At 45.8% G+C, this 18,200-nt stretch overlaps 2 protein-coding genes across 3 annotated transcripts in view; one reads left to right on the plus strand and one right to left on the minus strand.

Moving 5' to 3' along the window:
- Window positions 1-9,885: 9,885 nt before the first annotated feature.
- CRH (corticotropin releasing hormone) lies at window positions 9,886-11,765 on the plus strand. The gene is made up of 2 exons (XM_032696713.1): window positions 9,886-10,195; window positions 10,736-11,765. Exon 2 carries the CDS (start codon window positions 10,751-10,753, stop codon window positions 11,282-11,284), a length of 534 nt encoding a protein of 177 aa, XP_032552604.1. The 5' UTR covers window positions 9,886-10,195; window positions 10,736-10,750; the 3' UTR covers window positions 11,285-11,765.
- Window positions 11,766-13,828: 2,063 nt separating this feature from the next.
- Window positions 13,829-18,200, minus strand: part of TRIM55 (tripartite motif containing 55) — a 33,082-nt gene continuing 28,710 nt past the window's right edge. For both annotated transcript variants that reach the window (XM_032696699.1, XM_032696690.1), the window contains one exon: window positions 13,829-13,960. In XM_032696699.1, the coding sequence (XP_032552590.1) occupies window positions 13,841-13,960 (120 nt within the window). In that variant the 3' untranslated portion in view covers window positions 13,829-13,840. The remainder of the gene's footprint in view (window positions 13,961-18,200) is intronic.

Genomic DNA, 18,200 nt, shown 5'->3' on the forward strand with positions numbered 1-18,200 from the left:
CAGCCAGCCTCCATCACACAGCTCTGCCAAGAGCTCTGCCAAGACAAATAGGAGGAAAGTGTGTGCTTTTTGCTTTGGGGCCAAAAAAAGTTTAATTACAGTCAGTGTCAAAACCCTAGATTTCAAGATGCACAATTTCATTCCCTCTAAGTCAAAACCAGTACCTTTTCCCCTTCAGGATCATTCATACAGGTAGGACAAGCAAGGGACTGAGATGTACTTCCCACACTATACCCAGCATTCCTCTTCCTTCTCCTACTAGCAAAGAGAGAGACCCTTCTCACTTTCAAGCCTATGAGGAATCCTGACTACATTCTAAGTGCTTTTGTGTCAACCAAAACCATCTTTTACTAGATGTGTTTCCAGGTTCCTTTGAATCTGTCTCTCATGGCAGAGGCATTGTTGAACCCACTTCCTGGGGTGGCATCCCTTGGAGGTTCAGATGAGCTGTCTGGTTGAGCCAAGAATTTTTAAAATCTTCTCTGGGGACATGATACTCATAGAAAACTGATGAGAGACAACCTCAGGGAGCTTATTATTATTCACGCTGCTGTCTTAACAGTAACACTCAAAGGTCAATGGCACTCACTGTTAACACCTTAAATTTGGCTGCTCTAAAATTATTTTTCACACAGCTTTCACTAAGAGAATTGAAAAAGCCTTATAGGGACATTCCCAACCTTTGTATGCCCATATATGTGGCTGACTCAAAAGAGACATTATCAACTCAAGTATTGCCTAAAATTAGACTTTATTTACTGATTACAGTTCTGATGCTATTTTTTAAGTTTAAAAAATTCTTTGGCCCCTCTGCTGACAGATATCTGCTCCCATTTGAAAGCATCCTTGGAGGACCTATGAACTTGTAGCTCCTAATGTCTTTGAGGCCAACCTATGGCTCTCTACTGTAGTAACTAACTCCTAACATTTCATCCTTTCTCTGTCCTTTGGTATGAGCTGGGTTACATTGGAGACGGGTGCTGAAGAGCTGTTGGCACTTACTCTGACAGTTTTAACCCAGTTTCAGTTCAACTGGTGATACCAGGGCACGTACAGCAGCACACAGTGAGAAAGTGCTGAGCCACTGCTATTTCAAAACCATGTGCTCGCTCTTGCAAAGAAAAGTGAGGAGCCACCAGCCTTCAGCAAGACTCCTACATGAGATGCAGTATTGCATTGCCAGAGCAGTGTGGAACAAGCTTGAGTAGTCCAAACATCTCTGCACCCATCACATGAGGTAGACTTGCCTGTAACACTCCCATCCTGCTTGGATGCGGTATTCATACATGTGTCCTGGTGCTAGTTTTAGCCCAGACTATAGGCCTTGATTCTGGGTAGTATTGGACTATCTCAGTACAGAATGCACTTCAGTGCTAAACAAAATTAGTTATATATGGATATTCAGTAACTTCAGGGGTGGTATTTGTGAAGCAATTTGTGATCTGCTTCTTGTCAAGTGGCCTGATGTCAAACCACTGGCATCACTGTATTCTAGTGAAGGAGAAATCATAAGCTTAGTGCTTAGGAATATTCATAGTCCATCTTACTTGATTTTCATATTTGCTAGGCTTTTAAACCGCTAGGTTTTTAATGACATCCTCAGGCCAAAGAGATACCTCCGTCTAAGTTTACTGGAAGGTCCTAGTCATAAAGAAGCAAGTACAATACCTCATTGCTACTCCCCTTCTCTCCTCCAGCATCAGGATTTAAGAATAAAGCCAGTTCTTTCCTTCAGACTAAAATCTTCCTTTGATACTGACAAAATAATATATGGTGATGTGTGTGTGTGGCAGTGCCATTCATAGCCCCTGTCGTGACATCCATAATAATGACAAAGCAGAAGAGAGGTGAGGGAAACCAACCAGTGAGTAAATTCATTAAGTACATGATTTCCAATAACAGTAACCCACAGTGAGATTGGGAACGGCTGAGAAATCTGGATATTTTGCCTGGTGGAGACTAATAATTTCTTTCATTTATTGACTGGCAAAATTTGTGTTTCTATTCTGTACTTTGATTCCTTCACCCAGTCTTTCATCTTGGCTATATCAAAACCTATTCCAGACAATGCAGCCCTGAATTAGAGGAACCAGACAAAAAGTCCTGCCAAAATCTCAAGAGTAAACTGCAGTTTTGTATTAGCATTGTCTTCTCTTCATAAAGTCAAGTCTTTTCAAATAAAACTCCATTGGCCTCTGGCTTAGAGAAATGTTTGTTGATCCTGCACATCAGAGAGGACGATGAAAACCAGCTTCATGTTCCCAGCTAATTTAACACTACCATTTACTATAATGCACTGCTTGAATTGCAGGAGCACTTAGGATTCCTATTCACAGACTAGGGCATTGCTATGCTAGACACCAGATAGGCATGAAACAAGAAAGAAAGTCCCTTCCCTAAAGAATTTTCAGTCTTTGGCATGAGTAAGGTCATTATAAAGATAACAATCTCTTTTTCCGAGAAACGCCTCATCTTGTTGATTATCCCTTGCAATTAGTCTCATGGGGCTCCACTTCCAGCAACATGCACCTGTTAAGTGCAGCCTATTCAGAGCTTTGATTCTTCCATTTTTTAATGAACAACAAACGGTGCATTAGAGATGTGTGCTCCTTCAAATATGCAGACATCTGAATTTCTAATTGTTTAGCATTAGTCATAACTTAAGTAGGACAGAGCAGATTCTATATATAGCTCATTGCCCAGCCATTCAAGACAGATAGAGTGTTTGTATTTCTTCCCATATTTCCTCACTTGAAAGGAGTGAGAAGGCAGTTGCAACATCTCAAGTATTCCAAAATCGTTCTGCCCTCATCTCCTTTTCCCCTAGATATTGAGATCATTTTCAGAATCATAAGATTTTTAAAGAAGATTTAATTCTCAGTTCTTCTGGTGTTTATCTGGGGGTTCTCAGCCTTGATGGTATAGCCTGATGATGCCTTTAAGCTTGAAAGCTAAATTTTCTTTTTTTAATTTTTAACAACAGTTGAAGTTGTAAAAAGATTCCAGGAGCAGGAGTTGCCCTTAGTATACCAAATCTCCTTTAAATTGCACTGGTCATTTCTCCCCTCTACTCAGTTTTAATTTCTCAGTCTTGTTCTCATGTTGTATGTGCTCTTATATGTGAATATATCATGTGTCTTAATTACTGCATCCGGCTCTGGGGTCCTCAGCACAGGAAAGATATGGATATGTTGGAACAAGTCCAGAGGAGGGCCACAGAAATGATCAAAGAGCTGGGACACCTCTCCTGTGAGAAACGGCTGAGAGTGTTGGGGCTGTTCAGCCTGGTAAAGAGAATGCTCTGGGGAGACCTTAGAGAAGCCTTCCAGTACCTAAAGGGGACTTAGGAGAAAGATGGGGACAAAGTTTTTAGCAGGGCAAGTTTCGATACGACAAAGGGTAATGGTTTTAAACTAAAAGAAGGTTGATTTAGGAAGATTTTTTTTATGATGAGGCTGGAACAAGTTGCTCAGAGATGCTGCATCCCGGGGAACATTCAAGGCTGGGTTGGACAGGGCTCTGGCTGAGTTGAAGCTGCCCCTCTTCCTTGCAAAGGGGTTGGACTAGGTGACCTTTAAAGGTCCCTTCCAACCCTAACTATTCTGTGATTCAATGACTATGAAGGAAATCCTGGGTCACAATGAGCATACACGGTGGATGTTTTGCAATCAAGTGAGGGTTGTACTTCCTGCAAATTCAAATTGCAGTGTTAATCCCATTACTTTCTTCTCCAGCCACTCTCAACGGGTTGTCCATTGAAGAAACATAGATTCAGAAGTTTGCTCAAATTTCTTCTGCCTGGGTGCTGGAAAATGCCACACCAGCCCAGTTGTGCCCAAATGTTTCTCTTGGTTTTCCTAGTGGTGCTCAGATCCATTGGCCTGGCAATCTGGTTCCCTCATGCTTGTGACATTGCTGCAGCTTCCAACCTGAATGAACTAACATTACTGCTGACACTAATGGCTGATGGCAGGTCTGATGCTGCACATGATAAGAGCAAGGCAGGGTCCCTGGTGTCAGTGGTGTGTTTGAGGGCTGAAGCCATCCCTGGCCTAGTGGTCTTTCCCAGCTAGACATGCTAGCTGGGCAGACAGGCTCTTGTGTGCTCCTGGCCTTTTGTGGACAGTTCCTCACAGACTCCCTGGAGTAAGCCTGTCAACAGTCATCTGCAATTCAGTTACAGCATTGTGGGATTCCTCTCTGTGCCCCTCTCCCAGTGCCAGGTAAAGGGACGGTGCTGGGATTTAACCTCCCAGGACAGAGATATGTCTGGAGAGAAGCACTGTGGTATTCTCACCTGCCCTTCTCTGAAGGTCCACCCTCGTCTCCCCTTGGCCAGAGGCTTGGCTTGTGTGCCTGGCACTTGCCCTGCCTTGGTTCAGCATCCCCCATTTTACTCACTGGAGCCCAGACTCTGCTTTCCATACTGGCTGTGTGTGTCCTTGTCTCTGCTGCTGTGAACTAGGGTGAACCTGGCTTTTTCAGTGGGTTGTTCCAGATGTGTGCAAGATGCAAACACTAATCCTTGTCCTTGCCCCAGTCTGAGCCAAAGACAGACAAACAGATTGCGCGCTCAGCTAACCATCAACATTTCTTTCATGGCCAAATGTACCCAGATACCAAGACAACAGGAATACCAATTGCTCGGCACTCCCAGGGAGTGCTCGTTTGATGGATTTCCTTGTTGCTACCAATAACTGTGAGATTAGTTCCTGCAACATTATCATTAACAGCATAGAGGGCTCACACACGTGCCTGTGCAGCCTTCTCGAGCCCTTATTCAAGAGTAAGAATAGCAACTGACAAGTCTTGTGAGGTAAATATAAAGGTCAGCTGTTGCCTCCCTGGATGAGGGCTGTCAGGAGGAGAGAGGCGCAGCCCTTGCCGCCAGCATGCTTCTCTCAGCCTCCGTCTGCAACTTCCCTTCCCTGCTCAGAAGAAGAGAGTGATGCTGTGAGGCCTCCCTAAGGGCTTTTTGGTAATGTCCAAGACGGCGTGGGCACAGCTCCACTCCGTGTTACATGTGTTGTTGGGAATATCCCCCTGGGCATGAAGGTCTTTGGGCAAAGGGAAAGCTGTGGCTGGGCCAGCAGATCCATGCCTGAGATTCCTGAGCAGCACACTCTGGCCCCTGCTCAGCTGGAGGTCAGGCTTTGGGAGGAAAACTGTCCCTGCAAATCCACACGTGTGTGAGGCGCTGGGAACGGCTGTGTTCTTCCCAGACATGGTGGAACCACGAGGATATTCCTGAGGAATTTATCCTTCTGCTGGGACCCCCAAGCCCATAAAATTATGTCTTGTGGGCAGCCGTCTGGGATCAAGAGTATGAGTATTGAGTCATGAGTGAAAATAGTCCTCTAGTTGAGCTAATGAACTTGATCTCAGATATTGCAAGATTCACTCCTGCTTCGTGCACAAATCCTGGAGGGATATTGGATAAATCTCTTCACTCTCTCATGCTGTTTTGCCCCACTGCTAAGTTTGGGAAATTAAGATGCTTTCCTCTCTTTCACAAAACTATAGGAAAACTTGTCACAAGTTATAGGTGGAGCTCTGCTGTAAGGGTGAGCATACCACAGAAAGTCCTTGTGACAGGAGCATGTGACTTCCTTCCTGGAGGGAGGTGATTGAAAAATAGAAAGAGAAATTAAAAGTGAATGAGAGAATTTTGAAGACATCTGGGGTCAGAAGAAAGGGCAGATAGCTCAGCTCCTTATCAGTTTCGTTCTTCATCCCGACCTACAACATACTCCCTTGTATTTAATTGATTTATTTTTATTGATTTTTATAACTCACTTTAAGTGAGATTCCCTATGATTATTCTAGCAAACTTAGTCTTCTGAGGAATAATAAGCAAATGACATTACCTTCAGGCATAGTAAGATACCCTGAATATTTCTTTTCTCTTTTCTCTTTTCTTTTCTTTTCTTTTCTTTTATTTCTTTTCTTTTCTTTTCTTTTCTTTTCTTTTCTTTTCTTTTCTTTTCTTTTCTTTTCTTTTCTTTTCTTTTCTTTTCTTTTCTTTTCTTTTCTTTTCTTTTCTTTCTTTTCTTTTCTTTTCTTTTCTTTTCTTTTCTTTTCTTTTCTTTTCTTTTCTTTTCTTTTCTTTTCTTTTCTTTTCTTTTCTTTTCTCTTCTCTTCTCTTCTCTTCTCTTCTCTTCTCTTCTCTTCTCTTCTCTTCTCTTCTCTTCTCTTCTCTTTTCTTTTCTTTTCTTTTCTTTTCTTTTCTTTTCTTTTCTTTTCTTTTCTTTTCTTTTCTTTTCTTTTCTTTTCTTTTCTTTCTTTTCTTTTCTTTTCTTTTCTTTTCTTTTCTTTTCTTTTCTTTTCTTTTCTTTTCTTTTCTTTTCTTTTCTTTTCTTTTCTTTTCTTTTCTTTTCTTTTCTTTTCTTTTCTTTTCTTTTCTTTTCTTTTCTTTTCTTTTCTTTTCTTTTCTTTTCTTTTCTTTTCTTTTCTTTTCTTTTCTTTTCTTTTCTTTTCTTTTCTTTCTTTTCTCTCCTCCCAGTCCTAGAATCCATAATATTTATGACAATCAGATTTAGTTTTCTTTGTATCAGGACTACCAAAAGGTGAAATGGAAATGTGATACATACACTTGTCAGTGTATGATTACTGGCACCTCAGAGTGGGTGAGATGAACTGAGTTTACCTGAAATAATGGCAGATTGTAAGAGTGCATGTTAGAGAGCTGATCACAGGGATGAAGAAGGGTGGTGATCACATGAAGGGGTTCCGTGTGATGATGTGGAAATGTTTGCTGAATGCAACAATAAGAAAAATCCTTACTACCTTCTGACAAAGGCTGGAGGGGTAATGAAACATTGCACTGTGGTAGAAAGCTGATCTACATGGAGTGTATGTCCTTCCATGTTTGTAGTTGAACATCTTCAAAAATACATGGGGTAAGAGCCATGCCCTCAGTTTAACATCATTCCCCCTGTATTACTATATTTAGAACTGTGTGATCTCTCTGCTATGGTCAGTCAGTGAGGAAGGGATTCTTCACACCTCACATTAGCTATCTAAAAATTCAGTGACTAGCTAAGGTAGTTGTCTGCACTCCCTTTATAGGCCAGAGAATGAGGTGAGCTTCTCCAGAAACCTGAAAGTACTATATTGCAATGGGATGTATCATGCTCTGGGCATGCTTTTGCTTTTCCTTAGCTACCTCAGACTAGCTATAATTGCTTTTCAGTAGGTGCTTGAGTTTGAGATCACTAAGGCTAAAGGGCAGATGCACTCAACCCAAGTCGGTGGAGAGGAAATGGGCCTTGTTAGTGCTTTTTATTTCTAGACAATGTTATTTTATGATTCACTGTAAAAATTCTGTTTGTTTCTGATGCTTGTGGAATGAGTCAAATATGAATACTTTTCTTATGAAGGGTATGCTAATCTCAAATTACATCATTAAACATAAAACTCTAATCCAGATGTACCTGATATCCTCCTTGTCTTTCTTTTTCACTTCTCTGGTGAGAACTCATGATTTCTTCTGTTGTAATCTCCTTCAGTAGTGAGATTTCACTTAGAAACTAGTGACTCTGGAGAATGGAATTCTGTACTCCTAGGTAGTCAGTTCTGCATTTGAAGTGCTGAGGGAAGTACTTTTTGGTTTTTGTATCTGTGATATTTTATATTCCTCATTATCAAGGTATCCAAATGTCTCACAGTCTTCCCTGCATTTAAATTGTTGCAAACCCTTTCACACATCACTCAGGATCTATGAGGGAAGTGGAGTAATAAGACCATATAGGATTAGAAACAAGCTTGCACGAGACACTGTAGATGTCAGGGGTCAGTAAAAAGCGGAGAAGAAACTGGCGAGTTGTACAGCTCTTGTGAAAATTTGAGAATCCTAGCCCGCTCCTATGTTGCTTTTGGTATACCTGGATTTCTTTAAGGGATAAAACAGGCCAAAAAAATTTGCCTAAAGGGACCTAAATAATATTGAAATTGATTAAGAATGAAACATAACCTGAGCTAGTTCTCATTGGTATCAATCTTTTGGAGGGATGCAGCTCTGTATTATCCAGATTTTATCCACAACATTAAAAAAATATATTCAGATCAGAATTCTTCCCTCTTTACATCTATGATCACATTATTTTAAGAGGTTTTGTGTTTTAAAGGGTATATTAACCTAAAAATGGAGACACGGTGATAATACCCACCCCAGAGCACATCTGAAGGGTTTGAGTTTAATAAGTACCTCTTACATTTTCCATCAACTGATTGAACTTAGCTCCTGTTTCTTTGAACCTCTTGTTCTCACTGAAAGCCGTGCTGACACGCTTTAAAAGCATACAAATAGCTTCTGCTGTGACTAGCTACACAATGTATTATGTTCTGTAATACGCGTTTCAGTTCATGAATGCCTGAGCTAACAGAGGTAATGAAGAGCTAAATCTCTGGTATTACTACTTGTTTTTCCATTTGTTTCTTCATGATGCACAAGATCTGATTCTTTGGCACTTTACCAAAAACATCTGAGGCTGGAGGTAGGTATGACTAAAATTGAAGTGTATTACATGCCTAAGGAGATGCTCAGAATTGGGCTGCGGCCAACCTCATGCATTAAGTTGTTTGAACTTTGTTATTTTATTAAGGAAATGGATTGCAGATTTATCACTTATTTAGCATTGATAGCGTATGACCACCTGTTCTGTCGCAACACCTCACTATAATGGGAGACAGGCAAGTGCGTGACCCCAGGCATTTACAGGCTAGGCAAGACAAAACCAGTAGGTTTTCTGTAAAATTTTCCAATTTAAAGGGGAGGACATGATTGGTGTTGCAACTGAGGCAGTGAAGAAGCACGGCTGAGATGCATTGGCAAGGATGATGGGATACAAAAATGGAAGAACACACATTACACACAGAAGGGGTGTTGGGCAGAAGTCATTTCTATAGGCAGCACTACTTCCTGAAGAGATCAGAGGGCATGAAATCCAGCTGAAGAGGTTGGTGTAATATGGTCTGGAGCCTAATGGACATGGGAGAGCACTTCAAAGAGAGCTCCACGTGAAATTAGGATACCCCAGAGGGAGGGTGTCTTAGCTGAGGAGGGCAAACAGCGAGGTATATGGCCATGGGGTTGAAGAGGTGGGAAAGATCAGCTAGTGGAGTCGAGGAGTGGGGAAAAGAGCAGTTGTTACCTCCACACAAGAAGTGGGAAGACAATGGAGAGGAGTACGGGCCAGACCGGGGGAGCGCGAGCCGGCAGCGCGGAGCCAGGGCCGGGACGAGCAGGCTGCGGCGCGGGCGGTGGCAGGGGAGGAGGAGCGAGCGGAGCGCGGCCCGGGCTGCGCTCCCTTCCCCGGCAGATGCTGCCGGCTGCTCCGGCGGCGGCGGCCCCGGCCGTCTCCGCCACCCCCGGGGGCTTTCCGCCCCCTCTACCGCTGGCGGGTCCCCGGGCAGCCCCGGTGCCAGCGATGCCGTGGGTCCCTCTCGGCACCGGCGCCGGCACCGGCGTCTGCTCTGCCTCTTCCCTGCGGGCTCGGCTGCGCCTCTGCCCGCTCTGCAGGGCAAGCGCTGCATCGGCCTGCCCGGGGAGAGGAGCAAAGCGGGATTCCCGCAAAACGCGCGCCTCTCGGAGCCTCCTGTGCTGACCCGCCACAGTCGCCCCGTGCGGGGGGGATCGGAGGCGGCGGGGGCCGGGTAGGACCGGGGATAGGGGAGAGAGTCCACCCGGGATAGCAGCCCCGGCCCCGCAGGGCTGGCCCGTGAGTGGAAAGTTTCCCCGGAGTGACCTCTCATAGTACGCGCTCGCTAGGAAATCTCATTCAAGTATTTTTGTCAATGGGGTGGGGGGGGCATCCTGCTCTCCGGCCCCCGGCCCGGCTGACGTCACTGCAGAGGCGATAAATATCTGTTGATATAATTGGACGTGAGATTTGGGGTTGCGATAGCGAAACTCTGCCCATCGCCGCTCCGACGGGCCCCCATGATTTATTCAGCAGTAGATCGGGGCACGCAATCGGGCTGTCAGGAGAGCGTCAGCTTATTAGGCAAGTTCTGCGTGATTTCAGGAGAGGGTCTAAGCTATAAAAATCCCGCGCCCCGGCTCTGATTAGGACCAAATCTGATCCAAAGTTCGCCAGGAGCCGACTCCGAGGGAGAGCGAGAGGAAGGGACGCCGGGCACTGCAAAGTCCCACCACTTGCCCTGCCCTGCCCTGCCGCCGCCACCGCCGCCCCAGGTAGGTGCGGGGCCGCGCCTGGCGCGGAGAGGGATGCGCTGCCCTGCGCTGAGCGGGGCTAAGTGCGGAGTCCCGCAGAACGCGGGTAGCTGCCCCGGCCGGCCATGGTGCGGGGAGACTCGGGGACGCGGACGCTAGCACCCCGCAGCTCTTGGGGAGAGCTGCCCCTCCGCAGACGCTCCACGCTCCCCCTCGCCCGGAGTGGGTGAAGGGGTGCGGGTCCGCGCACACGCGGGGACTCTCTGCAGGGGTTCAGCCCAGCTTAGTCCCCGGGATCTGTCCGGAGCTGCCCCGCGGGGCTGTTCTGCGAGGAGCAGCCGCCTCGACGGCGCGGGCGGACGGACCGGGATGAGCGCGGTCGGGCGGCGGTGTGCGGTGTGCTGTGTGCGGTGTGCGGGGCGCGGAGGGGCGCGGAGCGGCGCGTTTCAGCACCGGGACAGCGGCGGCGGGGGTGTCCCGTCCCCGTCCCCGCGCTGCCCTCCCGCCGCTGCTGCGGCTCGGCTGTGTAACCCAACCCCCGTTCCTCGTCTGCCTCCGCAGATTTGGGCCCCGACCATGAAGATCCCGCTGCTGGTCTCCACGGGAATTCTGCTGGTCGCCCTCCTGCCCTGCCAGGAGTGCAGAGCTCTCAGCAAGAGTCCGGCAGCCGCCCCCGGGGCTCTGCACCAGCCAGATTTCTTCCAGCAACAGCAGCAGCAGCAACAGCAGCAGCAGCAAACTCTGCCTGTCCTGCTCCGCATGGGAGAAGAGTATTTCCTGCGCCTGGGCAACCTCCACAAGAGACCCCTTGGCTCTTTCTCCGCCTCCTCCAGCAGCACCAGCCACCTACAGCCCGAAGCCTCCGCCAGCAACTTTTTCCGGGCGGCGGTGCAACAGCTGCAGCAGCTGCCCAAGCGCTCGCCGGGGAGCCCCGAGAACGGCGAAGCCGAGGGTGAGGCCGTGGAGAGGGAAAAGCGATCCGAGGAGCCCCCTATTTCTCTGGATCTGACTTTCCACCTCCTGCGAGAAGTCTTGGAGATGGCCCGAGCCGAGCAGCTAGCCCAGCAAGCTCACAGCAACAGGAAACTGATGGAGATAATCGGGAAGTGAAACGGCCCCGCCCCACCTTGCCAAAGAGATTCCGCAGTTAGCACAAGAATAATTACACCGTCCGATGTACCATAGTGCTGCTCTGATGTCATCTCTTTATTTTTATATAGCTTTAAACCTAGAAGGGTGTGCTCCGAACAGCCTCTGTCCCTTGACTAGCATGCACAACCGTGTACCAAGTGCAGAAACTCGAGTGTCGTTCGTAACCTCCCCTACCTTTATTTATTTCTCCATTTCCCAGTTATTCTAGTGCCATCGCTACGTAGGGATGTGTGAGCATTGGAAGAAATGGTGCCAAGAAGACAGAAAACTTTTCTGCTAGGGGCAGGGAGGTGGGAGGGGGAATCTCTGTAAGCTACTTTCAATTCACTCTTTTTCCTGTAAACGTTTTCACAATAAAACATCTTTTCAGCGCTCGGTCGATTTGGTTGTGTAAGAGAATGTTTAATATTTATATTTTTAATAAAAGCTGCAAAGTAAAGACGACTTGATAGACTTTCTTGCCTAGACGTCTAAGGGTTGCTCCGCCTCCCTCAGCGCTTACCGGGGCGTAGGGGGGCACTCGCGTCCGCGGGCACCCGGGGAGCCCTATATAGCCCCCGGGGATGTTTTTCCCCTCCCCGCTCCGGGAAGCCCCCGTCCCCGCCGGCTCTCCCGGAGGTGCGCCCCGACGGGGGCTGCTCCACGCCGCCGCCCTCGGCACAGGTTACTCCTGGGAACGGGGTGTCGAGGGCAAATCGATGCCTCTCAGCACTGCCGAATCCCATCTCGGTAGCCCCCCGAGGGGGCTCACTGGTTCCTACCGCTGTGGCTGGGGCCGGGCAGCCTCCTCCCGCCAGAACACAGCGATGGGAAAGTGGTGAGGCTCCCGCATCCCTTTTGCGTTTTCATTCTGGCTCTGCACATCCCCCCCGTACCCTAAAAGGGTAGGTTCCTCCGCGCTTTGGCTTCCCCCGTCCCGGCGGAGGTGCCCAAGAGGGCTCCTTCCCAGGGGCTCTGAGTATGTGTGGAGAAACTGCTAGAGGAGCTAGGGGAAATCTCCCAGGACGACTGGGAGAATATAGGAAATCCCTCACCCCGAACCAAATCCCAGAGAAAAGCTGCTCCAGCAGCCGGAGGCGATGTGGTGGCGGTGCTGGGCGGCGCTCTCTCTGGGCTGTGAGAGTTCCAAATCTTTACGTGGAGCTCGCCTGTGCAGCTCGACAAACTCTCTCAGGAGCGTTCTCCGGGGAAAACAGATACCAGCGAGGGCTGATGTCACTCAGGCCAATAGCAGCAGATGTCCAGGACGGAGGCTAACCCCACACAGCCTGCTAACTGGTCTGCACTGTCAGCTCACCAGTCCTGCTGGGACACAGCGCAGCCCTATGGCCTCACACAGTCACCTGACAAAACTGTATTGAGGGCCTGGCTCAGGGATCTGGGAAAGATCCACATGTAATCCTAGTGCAGAGCTTGACACCTGGTCCCCTATGGCACCAAGCACTCCCGGCAGCCTTCCAATCTCTCTTAAACACTACTGAGTGTTGACACCCTGCTCCCAGTGACAAAAATTGCAGAATGCCACCTTAAATAGAGCTTCTAGAACTTCTTTTAAGACACAAATTTGATTTCATTAGATGGATAAATATCTGCAAGGCACATGGAACAGGACAGTCAGCATCTGCCTTTTCTACAGCACATCATTGGGACTTCAAATTAAACCTTGACTGAGTACCTGTGACCACCTCACTGCATTCTGATTTCGTGTAAGGACATGCCCCCTTTTCTACACACACTGATGACTGAGAAGACATAGACACAGATTATGGCTGGACAGGCTGGGCAGCACTACAGCATTTGCCCCACATATTCAGAGCTGTGTCCTGCATCCATGCCTGGGGTCTTGGCCAGTGCTTTTGGTGCATTCATCTTCCTCATTCCTGCCACTGGGAATCTTCCTTACAAACAAAGTGTTTATGTGAGTGTCATCTGCTGTGGCTTAGCAGGAAGAGCGAGTCCAAAGGCAGAAATGGCAGCTTCCTTCTTTCCTCCCATGTTCCGCAGCTGTGGAGGCACCAGTACTGTCAGACACAACCCTGATTTGGGGCTGCCAAGGATGTGATAGTGTCACTGAAGTCCCCAGCACCAACAAGTGGAGATACAGGAGGATATTGAGAAGAAACATTGGTTTGGCAAAGGGTGCTATTAGTGAATATCAGACCAGCATTTTAGCTAACAACACTGATCCTATGAGGGGATGCGCCAAAAGGTGAGTAACAAAACACACTAGCAGTGCTCAGCATAAAGCTGTAGTGATGCTACTTTCCCCTTGCAAGTAAAAAATTATTGGAAAACACTTTGACTACAATATAGTATAGTAATTTGTCCCCATGCTCCCATCCCTCTCAGATCTATCATCTCCAGGGTATGATGTGGAGGCCAACTGAGTTCCTGGGAATAAAACCTGCTCGGATGCCCCTTTCCAGGCCAGCTTCTTTGCTGACTGCAGCCAGGCTGCCTGTGCTCAGGGTCCCTCCCAGGAGAAGCACACCAGAAGCCAGCCAGAGTGAGTCATCATTCATTCAGTGAGTTCAACCAGGAGAAGGAGAAAACATGACGAGCCGGCTCGTCACCCCTCTCACTGCTCACAGGCGCTTCCTCCACTCGTCCTTGAGCGTATGGTTCAGAACCAGTCTGCAAAGGAAGAAAAGGTTGACAAAGGGAAGAGGAAAATATGAATTGCACTAAAATCCTTAAGATTTCACAACATGCAGGAAAACAGAATGAAGTGGGAAAGAGGGGAAAAGGCAGGGAGCATGGAAATCTGGGGAGGCCAGCCAGACTTCGAACACCAGAGAAGTCAGAGGGACTTTTGCCATGACCACTGGCAGAGGGAGGATTGTGCCAGGTGAGTATGTTACATCTGTGCAAAGGGCTGTCCCGATTAGGACCTCTGGAATATTATTGCACTGAAGGTGGTTAATGCCTGTTCAGAAGAGATTCTGAGCCAGCTTGGCTTGTGTAGCTGGGCCTCCAGATTGATGTGAACCAAAGCCAAAAGTTATTGCCAGTGCATTGCCACTCAAAATGATTCTTGTTCTGCTGTTATGAAATCTGCCTTGGATGTGTTTTCTGGTTTTTTTTTCCTTTAAAGAATTTTAATATTTATTTCACTTCAGTTTCACTCAGATCAAGAACAGAAAATAAATAATACAGAGATAAAAGCTTTTGTTTATTTCCTGTTTTTGTTTGCATAGGTATCCTACACGTACAATAGAAAAATGAATCTGGACTTGATATACTCTAGTTGCTAATTAAAGGAATTTCTAAAATTAGTTGAATATTTAACAGACCAGTGTAATAGGTGGAAATATTTTACTAGTTCCAGTGTTTTCAGATCCCTTTGGCAGAGAATGAAGACATCTTTGTGATAGTATCAGAAATCCTATTAAAAATAAAATACATAAAAATTGGTGATTTGTTAGCTAAGGAATGCCTTATGTCTTCATCATTAAAACCGTAGTCTAACTTGCAATATACAGGATTTTTTCCCTCAAATTCCTAGATATGCACATACATAATTGTACATTCTTAAAATTAAAACAGCTATACTGCCAGCCTTCTTTGTGCAGAGTTTCACCTTACTTTGGGAACTGCAGCACGATCACTATCTCAGGTGAACTATTTGATGTAAACATACTACTCAATAGAGGGAAAATGACAAAATAGTATCCTCTGAATTTTGATATGTCCTGAAATTGTCCTAAAACAGAAAGTTACCAAAACAGTGATGCTAACAGACATATCCAGCAAAAAACATGGAAGCAGGGATGCTTATGAGGAACTGAAGCATGAGATGGATTATTTTCCTAAGCATTTTTGTAAGTACTTACTATTAAAGTTTGCCACAAGAATTAGTAAGAACTAATTTACACTAGTTAAGTGTAAATTGGCTATTGGGCTTCATTCTGGTCACTACCTATTTAACTGTCATGACACCAACAAACAAGACAGTATGAAGACATGAAAAAAGTAGCTCCCTATTTCTTTATTCACATCTAATTAGAGTTCACCGTGCCATTTTTAGACCCAGATCCTAAACTGGAATAGCCCTATTTATGAAACATTATCTGAGAAACTGCTTTAATATTTGAAATGTGGGCTAATCTTTGACAAAGATTCATATTTTCAAAACATGGCACTCATTGCTACTCACTACAATATACAGGACTCAAAGGATATTTTTGGGCAAGGATCTTGCAGAAGAATATAGTTTTTGCTTGCTAACTTTATAACGTACTTTAATGAGAGCACAAGCATGGTGAAAAATGTGGGAGAAATAGCTGCCTGCTTGAGTGTGGAAGTTCATTTTCAGCAATGTCAATAAGAAGGGTTGTTTCCCAGACTTATGCAAAAGTATGGTAAAGAATTTGGCCCAGGGGACTAGATCTTCAGCTGAAAGGCAGGTAGCTAATTGAGTCCCGAATATAGAAGATCTTCATGTCACATCTGCGAAGTGCTGATTGCAAACCTTTTAACCTGGTTATAAAAGTCAGGTTTCAGCAGTAAATACATGGCTAGACTTTCTGAGTTATATGGGATTCAGGGCTCTCTTGATCTTGGTAGATGTAGGAGCGTAGGTGGTTTATGAGTCTTCTGTGATGCTGAAAATTTTGCCTTTATTTTTGGAAGGGCAGTCAGAGTGCCTGCACCAGCCAAGAGTAATTTTGAAACTGGTTGTGCAATTTCGTGCACCGAGCCCTCAGCAATGTGTGTAAGCAGGTATGGGACAGCCCTCCTCACTTCTCACTCTGTAAATGGATAGGACTGGCAAGAAGTTTAAAATAAAATTCCTGCATTTTTATTCCTTTTTTTTTTACTTAAACCCACACTGATACCTTGTCATTTCTCCTCCTGTGCAATACAGGCTTCCTTTAGCACTTCCACTTGCTATTCTAACCAGCTACTATATAGAAATTTACATTAAATCAAGATTAACTTTGAAGCAAAGTGCTACCTATGGGCTTAAAATTATGCAGCTTGTTTCATAGGATTTGGACCTAACATGTTAGAAAAAAAAGGCACAATGTAATGACTTAGACTGGCAAGGTGACTGCATTACCTTGTTAACCAACACTGCTGGTACTGCATTTCAAACAAAACAATCTTTGTCTGCATCACTGCCAAAACTGTATTTCATAATGTGTTAACTCCTTCATATTTTGCTGTGATGACATCTTCCTGTGTCAGCAAAACAATGTTGGAGCTCCAACAGATTCCCACTGGGTTTGGCTGGATGAAGCATTTGCTCCCTGCAGCTCTCTGGACTCAGCAGGCTGTTGGTCTGCAATACCTCCATGTGCCTTTCCAAGAGCTATTGTTTTCCATCACACCCAGCCAGGAGAGAAGCAAGCACAAAACTGATAATATGGACATTCCGTGGCTTTTAGACCTGTGACACTTCAGAGTTTGTGCTCTGAGTCGCCCAGTGACTGAGGTACACTCTCTTCATGTAAGACAAGAAACCACCAAAAGGTGCCAGAAGCAACTCCGTCCATGTTATTAAGTCTGTTTCCCCCTTCCACCAGCAGCCTGCACAATTCAGAGTTATACAGTGTGCTGGGGATTGTCTGAGACAAAGGTTTCAACTGTAGATTTTACAGAAAACAACTTTTTTTGGAACCAGGATGTGATTCTGAAAGGCAGAATGCAGAAGCAGGTCTACTCAGTGTCACTGGGATTCAGGCATCTGACTGCTCTCTAGTTCCTTGGAATCTCATCCCAGACTACCTTACTCTCCCTGTTAGCACAACTCTACTCTGCTGAGAGAGGAAAGCTTTGTGCTGAGCATGGCACAGCCCTTGCCACATGCCTTTAAGACAGTTCAGATTCAACACTTCATCATGTCTGTCCATTGCTATTAAGTAACTTTTGTCAAGCTTCTACCTGAGCTTTATCTTAGCCTTGGAGATCTTATGGGTAGGGCTTGTTTTTCACATTACCTAGATTAACAAGTCCCAACCCTTGATTTGGGTCCCTAACAGTAATAAGGAATAACTAAAGTGTTTACCTCAGATTACATTAATCACATTAGGCCAATGCTGAGAGAGTGCTGAATACTTACACTTTGATTTATATTCTCCCCTGTGGTGTCGAGTGACATCAGATGATGCTTTCAATAAGCACTAGGAATTTTCACCAGGCCAGCTCATGAAGTGGGGAGGGAAGTGCAACATGCATGACTGATGGTTGGTTTTGTTTTTCCCATAAAAGCGAAGTCCAGGCTGGAGTTTACATGCCAGTTCTTTGGAGGTGCTGAGCAACCACAATTCCCACTGAGCAGCCATTCAGCACTCCTCAGCATCTGGCATACTAGAATTTGTATGAATAAACAGTATAAGGATCTCAGAGTTGAGCCTGATGAATAGTTTCAAAGTTGTAGTTATTCAGCATCTGTCAGTATTTGCTTCCTTAAACAGGGGTCTACTTAAATCTGTATAAGGTTCTTGTAAAAGAGTGTGGAAAGGAGGAAAGAGGTGAGTGGGATGGCTTTGTCATAATATTTTCATTTATTAGGTCCCAACAGTTATCCTATTTATGCTGGGGAAAAATATGAAGTCTAGGCCTTCTAGATATTGAAGTCAACACATCGTTTTCTGCTCTACCACCATGAATCTCTGTAGCCTTTAGGTACAGACACTGGGATCCATACTGCCAAACTTGAGTCACCCAGAAACGAGATATCCGTTCAAGCAAACTGGATGCATCCCCTTCAATGGGAGTGATGAGAGAAAGGCACAACCAAAGGATGATTTGTCCCATCCTCAAAGAAGTGGATTGCCCTCTGGAGGTACCTGTTTCTTTCTACTGACTCTGGAGATGCTCTGTGTGCCTAAGTTAGATTAGGTCTGTCTTTTAAGTAAATACACAAGGG

Source organism: Chiroxiphia lanceolata, chromosome 1, assembly GCF_009829145.1.
Source record: "Chiroxiphia lanceolata isolate bChiLan1 chromosome 1, bChiLan1.pri, whole genome shotgun sequence".
Taxonomy (NCBI): domain Eukaryota; kingdom Metazoa; phylum Chordata; class Aves; order Passeriformes; family Pipridae; genus Chiroxiphia; species Chiroxiphia lanceolata.